Source organism: Teleopsis dalmanni, chromosome 1 (genome assembly GCF_002237135.1).
Source record: "Teleopsis dalmanni isolate 2A chromosome 1, ASM223713v2, whole genome shotgun sequence".
Taxonomy (NCBI): domain Eukaryota; kingdom Metazoa; phylum Arthropoda; class Insecta; order Diptera; family Diopsidae; genus Teleopsis; species Teleopsis dalmanni.
Window position 1 is genome coordinate 16,406,947 of NC_051846.1, and position 24,498 is coordinate 16,431,444.

The window sequence follows — 24,498 nt, forward strand, 5'->3', positions numbered from 1 at the left end:
TTTAGTGTTGAGTTAAGTTTGGTCTGTTGCTGTCGCCCTTTTTTTGAAGTGCAAAAAGCTGAGTTCAGTTGATGCTGTAAAATTTTTAATTTGTTTAATTCATTTTAAAAGATTTAATTAGTTTAATTAATAAACGAAAAAAACTAAATGTTTATGTTGCGCCGTTTTGCTAAGTTCAAAAATTTCAAAATTAATTTTGGTGTAGTGAATTTACAGCCAAAAGCGTTAAATCAAACACTATTTCGTACCGTACCAGAAAACAATAAGAAGTGTAAGTGATTTTGATTTTCTAAATTTTTGCTTATAAAACTAGCACAAATCATCAGCATTCACCGTCTGCCACGAAATTTAATGCATTCGCGAGTAACATGCACACAACCGACCTAACGTATCTTTACCGTGCCAAACACAACTGAAAGTGAAAAATCAAAATAATTGAGTGCTTTCAACTTTTTTCCTTCTGTTTTGTTATTATTTTTTGGACATGCGTAAAGTTATGAATAATTTTGCAATAAACAAAATACGCAAAAATTGTGTGCGGTCACAATAGATAATTTCTTAGTGTGGTGAATATCTGTTTCTGTTAGTGTTTATGTTGAGTGCAAAACAAAAATGTTAGTATTACGCTTTAAACTACAGAAATTGCTTATATGGTGTATTGATACGTTGGTGCCTAATTTGGTAGTTTTATAAAACTAGTAAACAAATATTCTAAAAATATGTGCTAATTCTTATGTGTATTATAATAATACTCTCATATATTAAATTTTATTAATTTATTTTATAATAATCATCAACTAATTATTGCAAAGCGTATATGAATTCCATTTATTTTTAAGGTTGAAAATTTAAAATTTTTTTTTTGATATCATACATATTAACGAATAATATTTTTTCTAATTTTCATTTTTTATTTTTTATGCATTTAGCTCACACATTTTTTTATATAGATTTGTTTTTAGTTTCGCTTTTAATGCTAGTAATTTTTTTTTGAAACAAAAAATTGGAGAACAGAAAAAATATGTACAATTATTTCAACTTTTAGTCAAGTATTAATTATATTAATTAAACTATATACATATATCATAATCACTAAAAACCCTATAATCTGGGACTTCATATCATATAATAATATATAACAAGCATTGGTCAGTCTAAGAATTTACGTTTCTATTTGAAATAGAATTCTTGTTACTGAACATTAATAGTTATTAATTGTAAAAATATCTTAAGATTTTTTTTTTAAATTTATAAAATTATAGCATATAGTTTTATTACACAAACAATTCATATTTTTCTATTTAAATATTTTACTGATAACAAAATATGGTAACTAATTTAATACTCGTACTTGCTTTCAATCTGAAATTTAAGATTGTCATGAAAAGTAAAATAATTGTTATTGCGGTAGAACCGTGGTTATCCCCTCGCTTCACATAATTAGCAATTATTTGTCGCTAGATCAATTCAGTTGAGATCGTAAAGTTTAATAGATAAGCACTTCTAACTGATCAGCACTTTGACAGACTATTTAGATAGTACTTCCCGAAAAGTTTGCTTCTATTGTTAGCTAAAATAGGGCAATCACAAAAGAATTGTGTGATTATCTCTTCTTCGTCCAAGTTTCAGCAACTTCTACAAATGTTATACGAAAAGCACAATTTCTCCGTATGGGGTTCTACACAAGAGTGACTTAAAATAATTGCAATTAACTTAGTAGGTATGGAAACATTTTATCTTAACGAATTCCCTCGGTCTAGTCTTATTGTATGAAGGCCATGTTCACCGCGATGTTTTACAAAGGTGGAGATATGTATCTCTCTAAACAATCTTAAGATATATACTGGTACGAAACGGGCATTTCTCAGCAGAATCATAAAGCCAGATTTATTACAATTAAAATGTAGTGTTGCGTTCAAATTTGGTTTTAAACATCTTTAATAAATGAAATAACCTGAATTGATTTGCGTATATATTCAATATACATATATATAGTATAAATCGTTTTGCATAAAGAAAATTGTTGAAATATGTATATGAGAGCAGACTACAATTTTTAAGGCTTTCATCATCTTTAAAAATTCTTTTTACTTTTAATCAACTCGATTTCATTCTCTATCCCCGATATAGTGCATATATTGAAACAGACAATAATATTCTTGGAAATTGATAATCTGTCATTTAATTTAACTAAGTACTCATAAATAAAATAACAAGGAGTCTATACCCTCCATAATCTTTTTTTCTATTTTCTTCATTCTTCATCATTAGCCCTTGATCAATAAATGCCGTTTTTATAGTATTTATACATATATATAATATACATATATATAATATACATAATATACATATATATAATATACATATATATCATATTAAACAGTGTATGTTATATAATTATAACTCTCGCATTTTTTTAAAAAAGCTATAGCTATATGAAGGTTGTTGAGATATATAAAAACTAGACGCATACATATACTTTTCGTGAATATAGGTAGATATAACTTACCAATTTATATTAAGTTGTGGATGTGAACACTAACTATTTCTAGAGATATATTTTGCACATGAAGTTCTTATAAACTCAGGTAGTTTAAGTTTATGAATAAATGAAATTGGTTAAGTTTGTTATTACTGGTTGAAATATCCAATCGAGTATAAACTTAAATTCAAACTAACTCAGCATATTCACACGTAACTATTGTGTATGCGTCTTTTACAGTACTAAGATATGGTTAGTAATACTTCAAGTTCAAAACCGCACAATTTTTTCGTATATCTTCTTTATTCCACTGCAATTTGGTATGTCATTCCCACGATAACAATGTCAGCAAGGCGCTTGATGTAGTGATTATTAATATCATCTATAAATTCTATATAAACCTATGAAAAAACTATTTCTATATATCTATAAAATATAGCTATATCATCCACATAGGTATAAAAAGATTTTATACCTTTTGAAATCAATATGAATCTTGGAATCCGAAATTTAAACCTCACTTTTATTATAATGAACATTTCCATTAGTAATTTTTATAAGAAAATTTTTGTTGTCGTCTATATCTCTTAAATAGTTAATCAATATAGGTATAGCATTATTATTGTTAAGTAGTATCATAAACTGTATGCAGGTATTTATGTTTTGGGAAAGTCAAAGTTAACCTTAACTAAAATACAGTAAAAGACATATTCAGATTTATTTATGCATTCACTAATTTTATAAAAAGATATATAACGCATAACTGACGGTAGTTGTGGTATATAGGTATACTAACTGAAACATCTGTGTACGATATTTATTAATTGAACATCAGAGTTAATCACTGACTCTCTATTCTTTCATTTGCTCAACTCTAACAAACGTGATTAAAACAGTGCTCTTATATCGTGTATTGAGGTGTAGAATACTAATCATTTTGATTGTCTCTAAATACAAAGGCGATCTGGTATAAAATAGGTTAAACACTTGGTTTTGGGCACACTGACCGAACACGAAAAACAAATACAAAAACAGAAGCAAATGCAAAAACAAAATTCATGTACGAATTGTAAGTTCCGAATTTCAATGTGGGGAACTCTCTAACCCGAAGCTCTCTGATTTCGGTGCCGTGACCATAACGAAAGCTTCGTAATTATGCTTTGTTGTCGATCGATTTTTTTTGTATTTTTTATATTTATATTTTTTTATCAATGAAAGCCAGCGAACAAAGAAACAAAGACTTAAAGTTCCCAAAAAAATGATCGCTGACTGTTTAAATTGGCACAATTGAAAAGTGCAAAGCAATCAATTAACTTTTGACTTTCAGCTATGATTGAGAAGAAACTATCGTCACAATAGTATCTGTATCTTATAGATACGGTTTCATTTTAATTAACGAATAAATAAATAATAAATATCACAATTGAATGAAATGAAATGGATGAGTACTGTGTGTCGGCTGAATCATAAGCACTTGTCGCGCGGTCTGCTCATTCTACGTCGCGGAAACTTCGAGCGTCGCCTTTGAACGTCGGTCGGTAAGCGCTGCCACTGTCAAGAGTCAATGGAGATTGCGACGTCTTCCCTTATGCAGAGCGAGCGCTTCGACGCGAGTAGTTTTGATTTAACCATTTTTGCTCATTTTTATTTGTTTTGCTCAGCGGCGCGTACTCATGCACAATAGCCAGCCAGATACAGATACAGTGCTTAAGCTCGCACCATTGCCCATATACCCACTTTCATCACATTCCAGTGCACACAGTTTATTGTATTCTAAGCGATAACAACATCAACATGTCATGATGTCAGCTCAAGAGCTCCGAAATATTTTGTAAACATTTCAAATTTTTTTAGTGTGAAGTGAAGAGCCAAATTATTAAAATTATTAAAAAAGTAAATAATAAGGCGACGCGCTACGCGATTCTGTATCTAAAAATAGTGATTTTGCAGTAAGTGAAAATAAAACGCGATTTAAAATTGCTATTGTTTAATTTCGCAGCGGTGTGAAGTACGAGTACGAGTACGAATACTGAATCAGAATCAGAATCTGAATAATTCAGTTTGATCATTGCAGCAGTTAAGATCAGCAAATGGCTACCTTCAAGTTGGGCGAAGTGAAAGCCGACCTCTTTCATGTGCCGCACACATATTCCTTGGCACACGCGGTCTCCGCGGATTTCGAAACCCAGAAAGGTACTTTGGCTTGGCAGTTTACAGTGATTTTCGGACAAGTGGATGATCTCAGAAAGCAGCATATGAACGCTGGGAATGTTGCCGTGCTCGAGCATAACTCACGTTTCGTTTACTTTTTGGTGACGAAAGACAGTTTATATGGAAAATCGACTTATGACACAGTGGAATCGGCTTTGATCTGCTTGCGACAACATATGGTAACTTTTTGCTACTACATTTTTTATATCAAACTATTTGCTCTAATCTAGTTTAACTATCTACCCCTCCACCCCAGCACCTGTTCAGAAACTAACTAACTAAAAAGGCAATTTATTACACGACAGTCGTGCTGTTATTATGAAAAAAAAAAACACTGATAAATAGCATTGATAAATCCCAAACATATTTCGCCATAAAAAATAGTTTTTTATGGAAGAATTATTATTAATGTCAACGCAAAACGCAAAACATGGTAGATCGTGTTAACCAAAAGAGATTAATTAAGATACTTTATTTTGTTAGAATCTAAATCTGAATTAACAATTCAACATATGTTGTGTCTTATCTTCGCAAAAGTTAAGTAAACATAGGAAAAGTTTATAATCATAAAGAAATGTGATCCAACAAATTGGGACAAGTTATTGTGGGAAAGTCTAGTCTCTTCGAGGGTATTTGATGACTATATTCTTCGTTTTTGAATGGTAGAATTGTAGTTTAACACTTGTACTGTAATAAATGTGACATCAGAGATCCATTTATATTCCGTAATGGGTTCTAATCTATTCATAAATAAAATAAACATAAAATAAACAAGGAAAAAGTTTTTAGTTATAAAGATATAAATCCAAAAAACTAGGTTATGTTATAGAAAGAAAGTAGCTTTGAGGATATTTGGTGAATGCCCTTTTAAAGGAATGGTATTGTTTTTTATTTCCTTTCCAAATTTAGTATGAAAATTGTGTATATATTAAGTATTATACGACTTCAGAGACTTTTATAAATCATATATATTCTTCAATAACCTACAAGATGTAGTGATATCAGTTTGGCTTTGGCATGAATAAACGAGTTGTGAATATTAATAAAAAAGAAACCTAAGATCCCTTGACTGGGGAGTCCGAAATTTCATTCGGGTTTCATATAAACAATTAGAACTAAGTTTACGCATTAAAGACTTGTTAACAATATAGGTATCTTCATTTGAAGTTCGAAGCGGTTATAAATCAATAAACCAACACAATTAAATTGATTTTTTAGATAACCGTTATAATCTAACCTACAACTTATTGTCATATGATCATCATATATTGAAAGTAATTAAGTGTATTAATCTATATATAATTAAACTATTAGTAGCAGACTATAGAAATTTGACTTAAATCTGCTAAATATATACAAAAATTAGTGACAAGTAAAAAAAGCTTTATATCAATGATAAAAAAAACTTAAAATAAGATCGTTTTCAGAGTATTAGTTTATATATCCCATTAAAGTAATCTTTATCAATATCTACTAATACCTCTTCAGCGTGAAGTGACTCTCCATGCTTCACTGAAAGCATTACATTTTGTTCCTTTTAAGTTTTGTCATTGTGACCTTAAACACATTTTTTATCAACATATATTAATACCTCTTCAGTGGGATGGGAACCTACACCCATAATGATATCGATTCAATCTCATGGTGTCATTAATAGTACTATCTTTTTAATATGAAACTTGGTCATTTTCTTTCCAAACACGTTTCTTATTAATATATATTAATGTCTCTTCAGCAGAATGTGAGCCTCAATTGTCGATTTCACTTCAACCTCAACTGGGAGTTGAAACTCTGCCATTCACTTTCCAAATACATTCTTTCGTTTTTCCACTATTCTTCTTAGTTCTAACAAATTTTCTGTATTCAATAGACTTAATGTTGACTTTTAACTTATTAAAGTTCAGCTCTTTTGGGTTATTTATATTTAATTTTATACCTCGCAATTTATTCTCTATAATATATCTTAGGCACTTCATTCTTTTAATTTGTCACCTACCGGCCAACTTTTTTATTATATGTGGGTCAAATTTTAATTTTAACTATAAAATAACTATATAATCTGTATGGATTGTCGGTGAAAATTTGGTTATAGCTGCCGTATAAAGCAACCAATCGAAAAGAATAAGAATGAGCGTAAATGTTTCTCGTTACCAGTCTTTTGTGTTTTAAAAAATGCTTTTTATTTATATATAGGTATATGTTTTAAGTCCGATTATTTATATAGCATTCTTTCTTTAAAAAGTTGTTAGTAATGCAATATTTCAAATGATTAAAAACCTCGAAGAATATCAATATTTAGCTTTATGACTTGGTGCTTCTGCTTCTTTGGTGATATGTTTCAATGTCTAGTCGAGGGCCTTAATAAACTTACTGCTGATATATACAACATCATAAGTCCATTGCAAAGTACTTTGGTATCAGTAGCGTTACTTGTCTTTTTGTCGGAACGATTTAATTAACCAACTGAGCCAACGGTGTTCTATTTTTAATATATATTAAAATCAATATTATCATAATTATAAATTTATTTAACTATAAATTAATGAAACTAAAAATTCTAGAAATTTCCATTCGAAAGTTTTGATTTTGAACTTTCAATTTTCAGTAAAAATTTGTATATGTAATTCTTTCTTTTAATGAACTATAGATTTTAAATGTCATTTAAGAAGTTAAGTCACTAATAGCAGGTTTCTTAAACAAGTTAGCCTATCATCTTAAAATCCTCTTAAAACAAATATTTGATTGAATCTCTTAAAAATCTTAATTTATTTTTATTATTGACTTAATATATTAAACAAATGAATTTATTTATTCTTCCATCCAACTGAAGGCAAGTTGATTTCATAACTACATATGTACAAACGAGTATGTACATAGAAACATATATACTCGTATATACTCATGACTATTGAAATGCTAACAGTGTGAATCATCAGATCTGCATTCAGTAATCAATGAGCAAAGTATTTGTGGTTGTAAAAAGTTTTTGTTTTTAATTAAAGCGAAACCATGGCGTCTCTAAAGTTGCAATGCCACGCATTTGCTGCGGCAATGATAAGTTAAACTGGTCGCGAGTTAAGGAAATTATTTACAAGGTCTTCGCCAATGAGTTCAATGTCGAAATTTTGATTTGCGAACATCGCACCAAAGTGGTAAGTTTGTCGAGAAGCGAGCACCATTGCACTGTCGCTATAGAAACTCACATTTCAAATTAAACAAATTCCAAAACATCTTCTTTCCCCCAAGTCCATTGTTCCATTGTGCAAAATATTTGAAGTCCGAGGAAACCTCTTTAACGCGCCACCGGGCTACTCTCTGGTGCATTCCGTGAGTGCGGATTTTGCTATGTGCAAAGGCGTTGGCCTTCAGATCAAATGCAAGTTTGGACAGGTCAATGAGTTGGTGAAGCAAAACAAGCACACTGGCAATGTCGCAGTATTAAAAGATAATGATCGTTACATATACAACTTAATAACAAAGGAACGCAATCATGAGAATTGTACATATCCAGCCTTGTACTATGCACTAATTGCAATGCGAGAACATATGGTATTTACATATTTAAGCAATTTTTTATTAATATTGTATAATATAACATGATTTTATTGCCTTTCAGCTACAACATAATGTAACCAAATTGGCTATACCACGACTTGGTTGTGGTATTGATCGTTTGAGTTGGCTGCAAGTACGTAGAATGCTGGAATTTGTATTTGCTGACGATAGTGTGGAGGTGCAGGTTTACTTCTTTGAGCCTACTCCCACACGTAGGACACCTATACGAACGCTTCATTGAAACACCTGGAATATGTTAGAACGTTGACAAAACTTATAGATCTGGGAATCTGTTTACTTTTTTTATTCACTTAAATATTAATTTATTGAATTAAGACTTAGAGACGGTCATGGGCCATTAAATGCACTGCAACACGCACTGATGTTTGTCTAGCTTAGAAAGCACTTATTTACACTTTCTACTAAACAAATAAAAACAAATACAAATATCATTTAAAAAGAAAATAAATTTATTTCAAAACCTTTCCCATCTACTTAAAAATTTGCTTAAATTGCAATAATAATGAGTTAAAGTCTTTACCCATAGAAGTGATCGCACAGAAGTGATCTCTCCTTTTAATTGATCTAATCTTCACAGAAACTAAGCCACTGCTCAAAGAAATCCCTACAGAATTTGTTAAGCTTGTGTTAAATATTTCTGGAGATTATGTGTACTATTAAGATTATTTATTATCAACAAAATATATTTAGAGTTAATACTTAACAAGATCAATATTGAAGAACTTAATAAATTTTGAACTTCAGCTAAACCTTTAGTAAAGCAGAGTGGTCTCTAGTAAAATTTACAACTTACACAGAAGGTGAAGATGGTAACATTCCATGGAAATGCTGCATCAAGTAGTTCTGCTTAGTATCTAACCATTTTAAATGTTTAATTGTCAAATCAAATCTTCTTTAATGATTTATCATAAAGTACAGTTTATGTATAAAGTATATAAGATAAATCATTAGAAGAGATATGAATGAAAATTTGAGCTGGAACTTCTTAAACAATATCGAAGTAGCAGTCATTGGATCCTTACTATCAATTAGCGAAACTTTAATTCAGTTTTTGCATAGTCCTTATGGGAAAACTATTTGAATAAGTATTTTAATCACAACGTAAGCACTTAAAATCTTAATTCCAAACATATACATATGTAGTATATAAATATGAAATAATAAAATTTTAAGTGATTTTATGCTTATACTCTGTATATTAACATTAACAGCGCAATTATATCTTTTTCATACACTTTAATACACATTTAACACATAACACATATCATATACCAAAATTCGATATCCAAAGCAACTCACATTTCCATATACATAAACTATTTCTGAAACATATTAAAAATAATCAGAAAGAATTACTTACTAATAAATTTATTAGCATAGTAATAATATAATTATATACATTATACATACATCTGTATTTTTCTTCCCGTTCAAAAATTACTTAAACAAATATAATTAACCATTAAAAGCTAAGGTCGGTCTTTTACTTAACCTGTACTCTAGATAGATTTGTATAAAATCTCACACTCATTCGTTACTAATATTTTTATTAGCATAGTTATAAAATAATTATAAATCTACGTATGTACTTTTTTACACTGTTTCAAATATACCATATTTACTTAAATAAACGAAATTGAATACCAAAATCTAAGGTCTTTTACTTAACCTTCACTTTAGACAGATTTGTCTATAATTCCACACATTTGTTACTAACCACTAACATAGCTACTCATGCTACTTACAGCTTTCTCAACTGGAACCGCAAACTTTGCTACACAGCAAATGGCTACAAAGGAATTTGCCTTGAATGAAGTTGAAGGTGATCTATTCAGCGCACCTAAGAACTTTTCGCTTGCCCACTGCGTGGCTGCTGATTTCGGTATGGGCGCTGGTATTGCTGTGAAGTTTAAGCAAATGTATGGAAGTGTGGATGAATTATTGTCACAAGGTGTGCAAACTGGTGGCGTTGCTGTGCTTAAGGATAACGATCGTTTTGTTTATTACCTGGTTACTAAGCGAGTTAGTTCTGGAAAGCCAACTTACAATAGTTTACGCTCATCTCTACAAGCAATGTGTGAACACATGGTATTTACTTCAAATTTGTTACTCCTTTGTTATTCCTAATATGATTTCAATTTCAATTTTTTATAGCGATGCAACAATGTTGACAAGTTGGCTATGCCAAGAATCGGGTGTGGCATTGATGGCCTTCAATGGGACAAAGTTAGCACTGAACTGAAAGGTGTATTTGGTAAAGACAAATTAGAAATTGTTGTTTATAACTTTGTACCTAAATAATAAAAATGAACTATTAATTCAAAATAAAGTTTAGTTAGATTAATTGCTTGAATTTATTTTGCAATCATTTAGTTGGCACATAATTGTATACAATTATTTCAATAGAATCTTTAGCAAAGATTTCATGTAATAAATCATTAACTTTGGACCACATTAAACCGTCCAGGCCGCATCCAATACGTGGTATGGCAAGTTTATTAACATTATGTTGTAACTGCAAAGAGATAACAAATTTAGATAAATGAATGAATAAAATGCAGTGTGGATTCTTCTACCATATGGTCCCGCATAGCATTCAACGAACTATGCAACGATTGGTAAGTTGGTTTACCCCAGCTAGTTTGCTTTGTAACTAGATAATATATGTATCTGGATTTATCTTTCACCAATGCTACTCCACCAGTTTTAACATTTTGCGCTTTTAGATTTGCAATTTGACCAAATTTATCACTATTATTTAATATTACTAAATGAGTTGTTAACTAAATATCATTTCACGCTTACCGAAACTTTATAGCAATGCCTTTTCCTAAGCGCATATCTTCAGCCACACAATGTGCCATAGAAAATGAGCTTTCAGCTGAGAATAAATCTCCGTTTACTTCCTTTATAATGCAATTAGACATCTTCCAGACTGTAAATATTTTAAATAATATGAGCTAAAACCACTGTATAGCCCGCCAAACAAAAAAGTGTTTACGTGCACAAAATATATTAAAAACGTAGAGAGTTAAGAAAGTAGTAGAAAATAAGTAGTCAAAAATGTTTAATATTATCTATATCAAAATATCAAGACGTCATTTGGGTATTTGTTTCTCGCTTCGGAGGAAGTTTACTTCATTCGACTCCCTTAGGATCGTTAAAAATCTGACAAGAATTGTGAATTAACTAGGAATTTAATATGTCGGTTGTTTTTTAATTACAGCCGTTTGTACCGTTGAGCAGCGGTATAAAAATTGCGATAATGCTTACAAAAATCTTAGAGGAATAAAATATCTCAATTTTCTGCAAGGTTGTATATGGAAGTTTAAGAATATTTTTGAAATTTTTTTGTGTTGACATGCACTGAACACACCTTTTTTACATTTTATGAACAAACATATGTCTTGAATGTTAACAATTTTAAGAGAGCAAGCAATTGTATGCTTGAAAAATGTCGCATAAATAATTAAAATCAAGTGTTGTTATTTAAGAGGAATATATTTCATTGATTTAATATAGTCAGCAGCAATACCTACAAACATTTGTATAAAATTAGAAACTTTTTTATTTGTATCTCGTTTTAAAGTGGTTATCACCTCTTTATTGAAGTATAACGTAACTAAAAATATATAGGACGTGTACGAGTTAGACTAAGTTGATGCTAAACCAAATGGGAGATTTTTTGGGATTTTTTGCACTGCACACATTTAGCCATTTATCAACACGTATCGACACATCACTACATTATCGGCACAACTTAGTATTTCCCTCATTTAGAACGCAACTTAGCCTAACTCGCACACGACCTTAGAGCCTAGTAAAATAAAAATATAAGGGAAAGTTGAAATAATTATTAAAACTGAATAAAAAGATATTACGATGAAAAAACGCAATTTTTCTGTGTGACCGTTTTGAAACATATTGAAACAAATATCGTAATTTATTCTAAAAATTGCTACTAATTATTTTTTTTTCACATCCTCAATTTAATATTATTCATAATCAAGAATAAAATTTTATCAATTCAGTGGTTCTTCTAGATTTTATAGCCCATTTACACGGCAGAAGTAATTACTGATTTTATCCAAGAGAGCATTTACCTCTTTGCAAAGTGCTTTATACATTATCATCTTCTACATTTTATTGATAAAACTACAAAAACCGACTTATAACTTGTGCGGGTAATTAATACTTATTTACGAGCAATTTTACAATATGTATTGTATACAGTAGGTGCATGTGAATTGTCAAAAACTATATACTTTGATATCAAAATTTGACGGACCTGCAGTATGCATAAGCATTGAGTCTATATTTGCAAAAAAAATCTAACTTGATATATCACCGATAGTTATATTAATTGTTTTTCGACTACCGTTGAAATAATTGATATATTGATAAGTTAAGTAAGTAACAACCCTGTCTTGTAACAGCTGATTTTTGTTATTGTTCCAAAAGTTTATTTATATTTGTTTTTATTTCACATTATCAAAATTTACGTGCAAAATAAATTGACGTAACAAAACTTGCTATCAACAATAGTTTTTTGCGATGCTAAAAATAACTATATATAATTTATTTTTTCATATTCTTTGAAAAAACTAAGAATCAATGTCTTTAAATTTATTTGAATTCTTGACCAGCTTAATACGCAGAATGCTAGCACTCTTGTCCTTTGGCCAAAAAACAATAACCAACACACTCAACGTATATGTAAAAACCAACACCGGACGAACGTTATCAGTTAATTTGGAACCAAAATGGGATATAAAGAACGTGAAGGAAATTGTGGCTACTGAACTTGGTCTGCAACCAGACGAAATGAAAATAATTTTTGCAGGAAAGGAGCTGAGTGATGCAACTACCATTGAGGTACAAAATATGGCTATATTTAACTAAATATTTAACTTGAATTAATGAAGTTCTATTAAAGGAATGCGATTTGGGTCAACAAAGTGTACTACATGCTATACGTTTGCGCCCACAGCAGCAACGTCAACGTATGCATTCAACTGTTATGGAAGAAGAATCCTTATCAATAGAAGAGCCTTCTAAGCCATTATGTGAAACACTGGTTGATTTACAGTTGCAAAGTGAAGAACGTGTGAATATTAATGAAGAAGGTAAATCATTTGTTTGCATATAATGATTTTTTATATAACTTTACTATATTTGAAGATCGCGAAAGAACAAAGGCTCACTTCTTTGTACATTGCACACAATGCAACAAACTCTGTAGAGGAAAACTACGTGTGCGTTGTTCACTTTGTAAAGGCGGTGCATTTACCGTACATCGTGATCCTGAATGCTGGGATGATGTGCTTAAGTCTAGACGTATTACTGGTCATTGCGAAACTCAAGAAGTAGCTTGTGTGGATAATGATTCTGGCGATCCACCATTTACAGAGTTCTATTTCAAGTGTGCTGAACACGTATCTGGTGGTGAAACAGACTTTGCAGCCCCTTTAAATTTGCTAAAAATTAATATAAAAGATGTTCCATGCTTAGCGTGCACCGATGTAAGGTAATTTGATTTTATACTGTTTGTGGAATAACGTACTTAATAAAATTTAATATTTTAGTGAAACGGTTCTAGTCTTTCCATGTGAATCAAAGCATGTTACCTGCATTGATTGTTTTTTGCAATTCTGTCGTTCACGCTTGTTAGAACGACAATTTATGCCTCATCCGGAAATTGGTTATACATTAGCTTGTCCTGCCGGCTGTGAAAACTCTTTTATTGAAGAAATACATCATTTTAAGTTATTGTCACGTGATGAATATGACCGTTATCAACGTTTTGCAACTGAAGAATATGTTTTACAAGCGGGAGGTGTGTTATGTCCACAACCGGGCTGTGGTATGGGTCTTTTAGCTGATCCAGAATGTCGTAAGATAACATGCCAAATTGGATGTGGTGTATGTTATATTATGATGTTATATTAAATAGGGCCACATGTGATAATGATTTTTTTCTCTATTAGTATGTTTTCTGCCGAAATTGCCTTCAAGGCTATCACTTGGGTGATTGTTTGCTGGATGAGAGTAATACTAGTCCAGCAGGATCATGTGAATATGCTGTAGACCCAAATGTAAAGCTGCGTTATTATTACTTTTATAAGAGATTTACATTAAGAAATGTTTTTTTAGAGAGCTGCTGACGCTCGTTGGGATGAAGCAAGTAAAGTTACTATTAAAGTCTCAACAAAACCTTGTCCAAAGTGTCGTACACCTACTGAGAGGGATGGTATGTAGAAAAATGAAGTATATATTAAATGATTCATATAAAATAATTGTTTTTAGGAGGTTGCATGCACATGGTATGTACACGCGCGGGTTGTGGTTTTGAATGGTGTTGGATATGTCAGACAGAGTGGACTAGAGATTGCATGGGCGCTCACTGGTTTGGATAGCTCTGATCTTTGTATTGTTATTATATTATATATATATTTCATATAATTTTATTGACAAAATGGCTATCTGAACTATTAGCAATTAAAATTAAAGCGTGATAATAAAAAAAACTTAACAGCTATTAAGACCAAATTTTTTTTTAAATTGAAATAATTGATTTCATCAATAGCCTTGGTATCCAAAACAAAACTTATTTGGATGTTGAATAATATGCATTGTGTATTTTTTTATGTTTGTTTATAACAGTAATAAATATTGATCCATTTCGGCGTGAGATAAGAACTACCCTGTAAAAGCTATCAGGAAAAAATATTTTGCATGCACTCACCTCAAAACAAATTATTATTTTGCTCCAATGTTTTTATTCTGTAGTTCGCTTTCGTACTTCGTTTTTAAAGTCTGAAGTTTATTAATCATTTGCCACGTGCATTACTGAGAGGGGTGACGAAGCTCTCCAATTTCTCCTTTCTCTGTTTACAATATCTTCCACTATTTAACCAGGTTGAGAAGAAAACAAAACCAGTCATAAAATCAATACGGAACATAATAAATACGATTAAGAATGAATGAATTCTGCGCAGCATATTTTTAAGAGAAGGCGAAGCGAGTTCAAATTGAGGGTTATATATCTGTAAACATATTTTCTGTATTGTGTATCAAAGAAACATGAATTTTTCAATTTTAATAAAAACGTTTTAAGCTTTTACTTACTCTCTTCTATATATAGTGTTCTATTTTTTTTTTGCTAAATTGATCTTCATAATTAATGGAAATTACTTAACTCTTAGTTAATGTATAGCGTTACGTTAGTAATAACTTATTCAAAACAGAAACATATATTTTTATTTCCTTTTCCATTTATCCATCCATCGTTTATCTTGCTGTATTATTAAATCTGTGGCTTAATATTAACACCTCATACTTCTTCATTGAAGTAACTTTTCTGACTCCGTAAAAACTAGAAAATAACATTCAAAAATTATTTATTATAATAAAAGAATTCGTTCACATCATCGTTTATTAGATAACATTCCATTGATAGAAGTTTACCATATATTTTAAATTTGGAATACAGGAAAATACACAAATATGCATTCATACATATCTATATTTGTTTTTAATACTAGATTCATGTGGTATATTAAGAAATTTGTTATTGATTCGATTGTTTAATCTGTAGTAAACCTAAATCAAAAATTGAAAATGAATATACTTTTTTATTGAATTATATATATATTTGCAAACTCGCTACAATGAATTTCAGCAGTTGTCTGACAATGCGACTTACATCAGTTTTAATCCATACGTAAGGTGACAACAAACTCAAGTGTAACCTCGCAGAAAAATAAGATGGCTCTAGAGTTTGAAGAACATAACGGAATTGATAGTTTGACGTAGTATAACCATACTTTCCGTGCATATTAGAGAAACAGTGAGAAGGTAGCTCTGGTCTATACAGGATTGTAATAGTTAAGAATGAGTAATAAATATATATTTTAATGGTTATAATATAATTATTGGAAAATAAATATATTAATTTTATATAAGTTGATTTAATTTTATTTAAATCCTAAAGCAAGTGTTAATACATACACTTTTAATTTGACTTGAAAGTGGAATACTTTTTTGTTTTATTACCTGTTTTTAAAATTAAATCTTAGGAATATAATATTGAATAACTTTAAATTTCTTTTTATTAAGACTTAATAATAAATTTGTAAAAATATGAAAAAAATGGACACAATAAAATTATAAACTTAAAATTATATTGTATTATATCAAAATGCGAAATCAATATAATTTCAATGAGCTGTGCGAGGATTAGTGAGTCCAGGGCGTAAATTGTTTTTGGAGCCGAGAGAGTTATGTAATTCTGATTCCTTGGGGAGTGTAGAAATGCGAGTGATCAAATTTGCTCATTATCAAATATTATCCAGAATGTCATTGAAGGATTCTTAAAAATAGTTACTAAAACTAAGGCACATAGCTAATTAAATAAACAAAAACTTACTGTCTAATTTGTACTAATAACACTAGTTGAAAATATAATAAAAAATTGTTGGTTTGATTTTAATATATATAAATAACAACAACATTCGAGGAAATAAAATTCTTTGAATGTCACATCTTTATCCAAGAACATGAGCCGAACAAGAGATCTTGCAAACAAACTTTAAAAATGTTGAAATTTTATGAAGTGTTTAATTTTAAAGAAGTATTTTTTAACAAAGATATGTACTCCTAACTGCATAAATTAAAATAAATAAGTTTGAAGTAATGAAATAGTGAAAAAATAACACTTTTGAAATTAGAAATATTTATAAAAATATATAAAATATAAAATTTTTGATAATAAATAAATAAACATCTATTAAGCACAACTAACAATTCTTTATTAAGAATAAAAATATTAATTTTTAAGGAATCTTTTTTTTTTAATTTAAATCAATTTTCTTTTTTTTTTTGCAGAAGGCCACTAGTGTAGTAAGTAGTCTCAATTGATCCCTCCTATTTTACATTTATAATCTCTTATAAATCCTATTTTTAACTTGTATATTTAGAGATAAAATTATTTCAAAAAAAATTGTTTATATATAATTTATTTATTTGTTTAAAATAAAACAAAATATATTCAAAAAAAATATATACATATAAAATTGAAAAAAAATTATATTTAAATAAAATAAATTTTTTAAATTTCAAAAGATAAAATTTTATAATATTACTGAAGTATTAAATTTTTATTTTATGAATTTTTTCAATTTTATTTTTTTTTTAACTTAACATTTGTCTGGTATTGATTTAAGAGTCTTGGCGTATTCCATATATTTTTTTTTTTGCGATTTGCAACCATATGTCACAGGCACGGATCCATATACTTATCTAGGCTCAGAGCTAGTAAAAATTTATTAATATTTTTTTAATAATCAAATATGATTTCTTTTAACACAATTTTTTTATACGTACTAATATATCCTTATGTTTTAAATAAAAATGAATAAATGCTCTAAAATATTGACTTATTAAATGCTCTCAATTTAACGTTTTTCTCGCCCTACACCCAACACCTAACACCCAATAATCAACATTTGTTTCTTATCAGGAGAGAAATTGTATGATTTGGCGCTCTGTTTTTGTTACGATTTCCTTTTGCACTTGTATTCGTAATCAGTTTTGCATATGCAGTTAATGTTATGAATATGCGTAATAAAGCAACAAACTAAACTAAAATTTCATTGCTCTGCTCTAATGGTTTTTCGTCACTTGTTAACTTCCTCTGCAGACGAACGACCCCAAAAGAGCATGGAGCATAGAAACGGTGAAATAAATAAATCAACCCCTTTTCGTGCACCACCGACTGACGTTACTGCCTCAATGAAGTGAAGTAAACAAAAGCTTTCGGTTAGCGTACGTACGCTAACGCGCAAATCGGGTCACACTGCTTCCGTTTTGCCTGTAACCGAAATTTGACTGGGACTGGTGTACTGTGCTGTTCTGTTCTGTTCTGGTCTGTGCTGTGCTGTGCTGTGTGCTTTTTGCAAACAGTTTCAGGTCTCAGTCGTCGTTGCACATTCGCATACAACAGACGCCAATTTGTAAGCTTCGAAGCAAGTGGCCCATGTAAATGTGCTGTTTGTTTTACATACGTTCACTTGCCTTATCGGTTTTGCTGAGCTTAAGTGGCAGTGCGTTGGAGTGGTACTTTTCAAAAGTAACGGTTTTTTCCACCTAAGTGCGTTCGTTAGAATTGCAAAAAAATTTAAATTTCTAATATACTGACTGACTCGAATACTCAAGCATACTCATTCGTAATAAATTTATGGCAAAAAGTGAAAAAAATATTAAAAAATGTCGTCACGTCGAAATGTTCGAAATGTTCGAAATGTGAAGAAGTTGCAAAAATTATTTTTGCATTAAAATTGTATAAAAATTACAAAAATCGATTGTGGGCACGCAATTCAAATATTTGAATTGGAAGGGTAGGTAAATAAAGGTAAATATGATTTCCATTTATTTTATCTTCTATGAAAAAATATTAATTAAAATATTTTAGTATTAAAGAATGCAATTTTATCGTATTTCGCATTTTAACAAAATATGTATACGGAGCGTATGAGTGACATTTTTATTATATATGTTCAGAAAAAAAATTATAAAAATGACAAGAAATGTCTGTGTCAGTAGAGAAAAGTTCGATATTTGAAAGGGTAGAGAGATGGTGTTGATGATTTTGCTTATAAATCCAAGTGATCATGTTGCTTAAGTTTAATAAAGCTATCGGATTAATAATAGTGTCAAGATATAAGATGTGTTATACATATTTATATATACATATGTATATATATATATCAGTGTACTTAAATATAACTATGAAACTTACAAAATTAAGTAGACTTTATTAAACTTTGAAGTTTGAAGAACATCAGTGAAAAAGTTTATAAACTAATGCTATGTTTACACTATTATATCGACAAATATTTAATATATAAACATAATATCTATTTTTCATATATCAATTTTAGTTTTATTACTATTTTCTTTACATATCATCGATCTGAATGCTGTAATGTATATAATACATAATTTTATTTTCTGCATTAACATATCTTGATTATTGTTTCCATTTTTCGATTTAGTTTTTGCTATATAATATAAAAGTTGCTCAGGTTATATATTGGGTAATTTAAAAAATATATTTTTTTTGTACATTTTTTGATACATATTTAAACAAAAATTTTCTTTATTAAAAATTAATTTTAAATAAGTTTATATTTGCCACTATTATTTATACCTTATCCAATTGAATTGGTAGTCTTAGAATTGGTGTAGAATTTTCAGTGTCTCTTAGGTTGATCAATATTTTACAATTGAAAGAGTTGTGCAGAATACATGTGATATATAAACCATTATGCTGTAAGTTTATACGATCATCATATTATTAAAATACGTATTTAACCAAAACGAATAAATTGTAATCGGAGGGAAGGTTCTTATAGATTCCACCATAGTATAGATTCCACAAATATATGACATGTTCCATTTATGAAATAGTGTAGAACATACCTCATAAGCGAGAATTTGTTTTATAAATATATGAAAAATATGAACTTTTTTAATAGTTAATTGTTAATATTGTTAAGGACGTATAAGTAAAGATTTATATTTGAAATTTGAAAGACTTTTTATTTTGAAATACAATAACGTTCCTACTTCTGAGGTCAAAACGTAACCATTAAATAATTATTACTGCATTATCGACCGAATCATACGTAATTTAATATATGAAAACCATACACATTGAGAGGATCTGGGGCAAAAGCCGAAAGCTATCGACACATTTATTATATATTATATTTTGTTAAAATCTTTACAATGAGTGATATAAATAATTAATTGTTTAATTAATTTCAATTAAAATAAAAATTTATATTTAAATATGAAATTAATATTAATAATGTTAAATTGGGGTTTGTGATTTGCTGAAATCACAAATGAATTTTAATTCTTCTACTGAAGCACCTTGTATACTAGATAGTTATATAGTTAGTTAAAAATGTGTATATTTCTCTATATATATATACGCATTTCATAGTTCGTTTAAGTATCAAAATATGCAAAAAAAATAAAATTTACAAGAAGTTGCTGATTATTTTTGCGCTCTCGCACTGATGTTTTATTGATTTATTTGATGTTGCTTTCATTGTTGCTGTTGGCTGAGTGTTGGTACTGCTGGTTGGCGCACAAATTGTCCCAAAACGGAATTCAAAATAGCATTACACAAAAACACCCACAGCAGTGAAAATTCGTGAGCATATTGACAAATAAAAAAAATCATAAGGAATCAAGTAAAATATAAAAATGTGAAGTAATTCTGGAGAGTAACAGCGGCACCAGCAATTCTTTCAATATTGCCGCCTAAGATGTCAACTTCCGTTTCCGTCGCCGTTGCTCTATGCAATGAGCAACTGCTTATTATTTATTTTAATAATTTTCGCTTAAAATGCTCAAAATAAACATTTTTGTATTTAGAAACAAATTTTTACAACAATTAGAAGTTTTATTAAATAATTCTTAAAAAATTCTTATTTCTATTAACTGTTAAATAATCTATAAAATTAAAGAGAAATTAACCGCGTTTACTCTTTTCTCAATTCTCTCATTTGAATAAAAGCTTCGCAAAGCACATAAAGCGCAGTTTTCTCTTACTTTTGCTCGCTTATGCAGTTTTTGTTTGTATGTACAAAAAAAATGTTTGTTACTTTTTGTTTTGCTCCAATTTTCGTACTGTTCCATTTGTTGTTGTCGTCGTCGTCTTTGTTGTTGTTGTTGTAAATACAAAATAGGTACAGCAACTAACAATTTCACTGTTCCTACACGACAGCTTCAATCATTGCTTAATTGAGTTCTTGCTGCGAGGAAGTGTTTGTATATACATATGTGTGCGTGGCGCTGTATTTACGCACCAACAAGGCATACTTGTTAATAGAGATGCTGCATCGCTAGGTGGGCGCCAAATAGCTGGAAGTGTGCAAGTTAAGCCAGAAAATTTCCACTTTTGCAACTATTTAATTATGTATCTAAACCACTAATCATTTCAGCTACATAGAAAAGGATATTTTTGTGCATGAGTAACCATATTTTTTTCATTTATACATAATGAGTTTATACATACACATCATACAGTTCTTGCCGATTTGTGAAAATGCATTCTGAAAGTATTTCAAAGAAGAAACTTTGCAATTTAAATAAGAAGTATCATCCCATTTGGCTCTACAGCTCACAAAAGTAAGGACAGATTATGATGATTTTTCAATAAATCAAAAGATATGTTATTATACTAAAGTTGGGTTTACAGACTAAGGCTATAATAGGAAAAAAAGAAAATGGAGATAATATCAATTAAGTAGTAAACCCCCTAAATTCACTCAATCATGCAGTGATCGATCAATTAAATTTCAATATATTTAATGTTATATATTGCAAATAAATTAACAATAAATGAAAATGAAAGTACAGGTAACAGGATCAAAAAAAGATATTCCTATATTTTAACGTGATTTCCTTTATATTGTTGAAAGCTCATTCCCCTTACTACTTATTCAAAATAAGTGGAGTTTATAAACCATATTTGACTAAAGATTTTAATTTGTGGATGAGGTACAATACCCATAAATTTTTTCAGCAATGTAGGACAAACATCGTCGCCTCAAGCAAATGAGCTAATTGCTCACTTTAGCCTGTCTTTGTCAAACATTACACCAGATTGTGTAAATGCAGAGTTTTCCCTGTCAGTGGGTTGTGATAATGTTACTCTAGTCTTAAAGTCAGTTTCTCCTATAGAAAATTGAAATTTTTTTCATGAGTCATTGTAAAAAAATATTAGATTTCTTTAAAATCTAAACAAAGCTATTCGGTTTCGCTTTGTTTAAAAACTTTTGAAATTTAGCACTTCCGATAGCGTCCCAATATTCTAGTATTGACTATATCAACTAGTCCGTTTGAACTGGCTAATTCATTTGTTGTTGTCAGTAAAAACAAGTACTAACATTGCGCTTACAAACTGAAGTCATGATAGGAAAAATGAAAGAAAAATGGAACTAATATCAATTGACAATTGACAATGAACAAAAATGAAAGAACAGGTAACAGCACCAAAAAAAGATATTCCTCTATTTTGACGTGAAATGTTTTACCTTGTTGAAAGCTGCCAATTATTTTTGTTAGTTTTATTATTTCTCGTTTTGATGTTTGATCTGATGTGCATACAATCCAACCATTTTTGTAATGTCGAATATTACTGAGCCCGTTAGTTTATTGTTACCTAAAGCAGTCTGGATTATTTGAGCTACATTTGCTAGTTGAAGTATGAGGTGTGTTTCTTTAAACCCTTATTATACTTCTGAAATAAAGGTTTTAATTTAAATAAATTTACATCTTTTTGGCAATTTGATTTAATTTATTTATATATGCTTGAAAATAATAAAATCAATTAATTTCTAATAAATACAAAAACGGATATAGAATGTAAAAATATGTTAAAATAAATATTTTGGATCAAATTTAGAATTCCTTAAAAAAATTGACAAAACTTTAATTTTTGTGTTACTGAGAACGAATGCTGATTTACCTTTTCAATATTAAATGAAGGAATGAATACTATGCATCATACTTGGTGTGGTATGATATCCACTCCATATCCATTCTCAGATACATCAGAGTAAATATCAAATCAATTGGCAGTCTGCAAACAGAATTGCAAACATTTACACCGAAATCAATTTCGTCGTTTTTTTAAGAGTTCACTTAATTTCTGCAATTTACGTAGGTTCAATCCTTTTGGAAATGGGTGGTGGGCTTAAGTGAATATAGTAACCAAGTGTACTGAGTCGTCTGTTATGTATCAGAGAAGAATGAAGTCGAGTTAATATTTGTACTTCACGTTAATAGCATGAAAAGATTTAATAGTATATGATTGCTATAGGTTGAAACTTATTGTTTGTATATACCTATTAATTCGTTTAGTAATGTCAATCTTGGATAGTTCGAATTAACATGCCTTTATTGTCATATTAATAAGGTAGTTATATCAAAAAAGTATTCTGTGTGTAACTCATTTTAGTTGTGGTCCATATTTCTCTCAGAGATTTAGTTGTGCCCCCATTTCTTCAACAATAAGTGTCCAGCTCAAAGAATTAAGTCGTGATCCAGACCTTACAAGGGTATTCACACACATATTACCTCCTTTACTCTTGCGATAAGGTAGTCAAGAAAGCAGTACCCTATTTTTTTGTCTAATTGCAATAACTTGTGACAGCAATCTGCTAGTTCAGAAGTTATCTTAAACTAAACTTTCAAGAGGACAACACTTTCAAAATTTCTTCTACAATTTTTGAAATCGTCAGTGGAACACAGAATTGCCTTTGATATCAAATCAAGAGTGGTAATTCTCAATTCATTTTCATGTTCATGTAATCTGTCCCAGAGTAGATCTTTAAGTTAGGAACTGATCCACATACAAGTTTTGATAGCTAACAATAGGCGCAATCACTGTACAGTGAAACCACGATAAACTCCTAGGATTCCGATCTCCAGGTTTTGGTATAGAAACCTCTGCAAGTCTATATGACTACACTGAACTCCACGGCTCCCTTTGATATTTGGGTTTCGTTTTCAACACGACGGTAACTTATTTACTAGTTAAAATAACTGTCAGATCGTTTGCGTAACATGCAAATGTCTCATTTTGGCTAGTAGGTCGTTAGCTTTTATAGCAATGGTGAGAGAACCATACCTACGAGTGTAGTTCCGTACAGCACTAACGCTGACAGTCATGCTATCTAGCTTGAGAGACGTGTTTTCATTACGTAACATCTTATTTTTGTTTGTTTTTATACACAGCTCAATGTCTTTGCAAACCAAGTCTTGTGTAAACTGTTACAGATGCATCTTCTACAATCCAAAATGGGTAAAGAACAATTTCTTTGGCGTATCGCGACTTCAGTGGATTTAAATTTAGAGTAGGCAAACCGAGAATGATGAGGAAGCACAGTAGTTGTGGGTAAATCAAGTTTTCCACTTATTTAATTTTCCTCCTTTGGAAACAAAGATCACACTTACACTTAGAGTCCAATTAATAGACGATATATAAAACCCAAGAATGTGCTGCAGTAATGCAGGTACCTTTGCTATCAGGCGTTTTAGGGATTGAAATGAGTGAATTCCCATTTAGTTTGTTGTCAAAGATTCTACAACCATGTATATTCATTAGATGAGTGCATATACTTCTCTTTCAACTGATTATAACAATAAAC

At 29.9% G+C, this 24,498-nt stretch overlaps 5 protein-coding genes across 8 annotated transcripts; 3 read left to right on the plus strand and 2 right to left on the minus strand.

Annotated features, from left to right (window-relative positions):
* The first annotated feature begins 3 nt into the window (after positions 1 to 3).
* LOC119668681 (ADP-ribose glycohydrolase OARD1-like) lies at positions 4 to 10,608 on the plus strand. Its single transcript, XM_038078271.1, has 3 exons — positions 4 to 271; positions 10,017 to 10,357; positions 10,424 to 10,608. Exons 1-3 carry the CDS (start codon positions 148 to 150, stop codon positions 10,568 to 10,570), a joined length of 612 nt encoding a protein of 203 aa, XP_037934199.1. The 5' UTR covers positions 4 to 147; the 3' UTR covers positions 10,571 to 10,608.
* Positions 189 to 8,700, plus strand: LOC119668680. Of its 2 annotated transcripts, none has more exons than XM_038078270.1 (5): positions 189 to 271; positions 4,557 to 4,872; positions 7,696 to 7,845; positions 7,940 to 8,242; positions 8,310 to 8,700. In XM_038078270.1, exons 2-5 carry the CDS (start codon positions 4,573 to 4,575, stop codon positions 8,487 to 8,489), a joined length of 933 nt encoding a protein of 310 aa, XP_037934198.1. In that variant the 5' UTR covers positions 189 to 271; positions 4,557 to 4,572; the 3' UTR covers positions 8,490 to 8,700. The 2 variants fall into 2 exon arrangements, with proteins under 2 accessions (XP_037934198.1, XP_037934197.1); XM_038078269.1 differs by having other exon boundaries at positions 190 to 271; positions 4,560 to 4,872.
* LOC119668682 (ADP-ribose glycohydrolase OARD1) lies at positions 10,605 to 15,295 on the minus strand. Of its 2 annotated transcripts, XM_038078273.1 has the most exons (4): positions 15,015 to 15,295; positions 11,075 to 11,204; positions 10,846 to 11,020; positions 10,605 to 10,784 (listed from the first exon to the last, which is right to left on the minus strand). In XM_038078273.1, the coding sequence occupies exons 2-4, from the start codon at positions 11,194 to 11,196 to the stop codon at positions 10,635 to 10,637; spliced, it is 447 nt and encodes a 148-aa protein (XP_037934201.1). In that variant the 5' UTR covers positions 11,197 to 11,204; positions 15,015 to 15,295; the 3' UTR covers positions 10,605 to 10,634. The 2 variants fall into 2 exon arrangements, with proteins under 2 accessions (XP_037934201.1, XP_037934200.1); XM_038078272.1 differs by lacking the exon at positions 15,015 to 15,295 and having other exon boundaries at positions 11,075 to 11,550.
* Positions 12,649 to 14,767, plus strand: LOC119668678 (E3 ubiquitin-protein ligase parkin). 2 transcript variants are annotated; one of them, XM_038078264.1, is made up of 8 exons: positions 12,649 to 12,678; positions 12,916 to 13,144; positions 13,206 to 13,395; positions 13,451 to 13,796; positions 13,855 to 14,191; positions 14,257 to 14,364; positions 14,423 to 14,519; positions 14,576 to 14,767. In XM_038078264.1, exons 2-8 carry the CDS (start codon positions 12,929 to 12,931, stop codon positions 14,683 to 14,685), a joined length of 1,404 nt encoding a protein of 467 aa, XP_037934192.1. In that variant the 5' UTR covers positions 12,649 to 12,678; positions 12,916 to 12,928; the 3' UTR covers positions 14,686 to 14,767. The 2 variants fall into 2 exon arrangements, with proteins under 2 accessions (XP_037934192.1, XP_037934191.1); XM_038078263.1 differs by lacking the exon at positions 12,649 to 12,678 and having other exon boundaries at positions 12,770 to 13,144.
* A 317-nt stretch (positions 15,296 to 15,612) lies between the features above and the next one.
* LOC119677667 lies at positions 15,613 to 22,632 on the minus strand. Its single transcript, XM_038089117.1, has 4 exons — positions 22,381 to 22,632; positions 15,975 to 16,137; positions 15,811 to 15,871; positions 15,613 to 15,644 (listed from the first exon to the last, which is right to left on the minus strand). The coding sequence occupies exons 1-4, from the start codon at positions 22,449 to 22,451 to the stop codon at positions 15,613 to 15,615; spliced, it is 327 nt and encodes a 108-aa protein (XP_037945045.1). The 5' UTR covers positions 22,452 to 22,632.
* Positions 22,633 to 24,498: the final 1,866 nt, after the last annotated feature.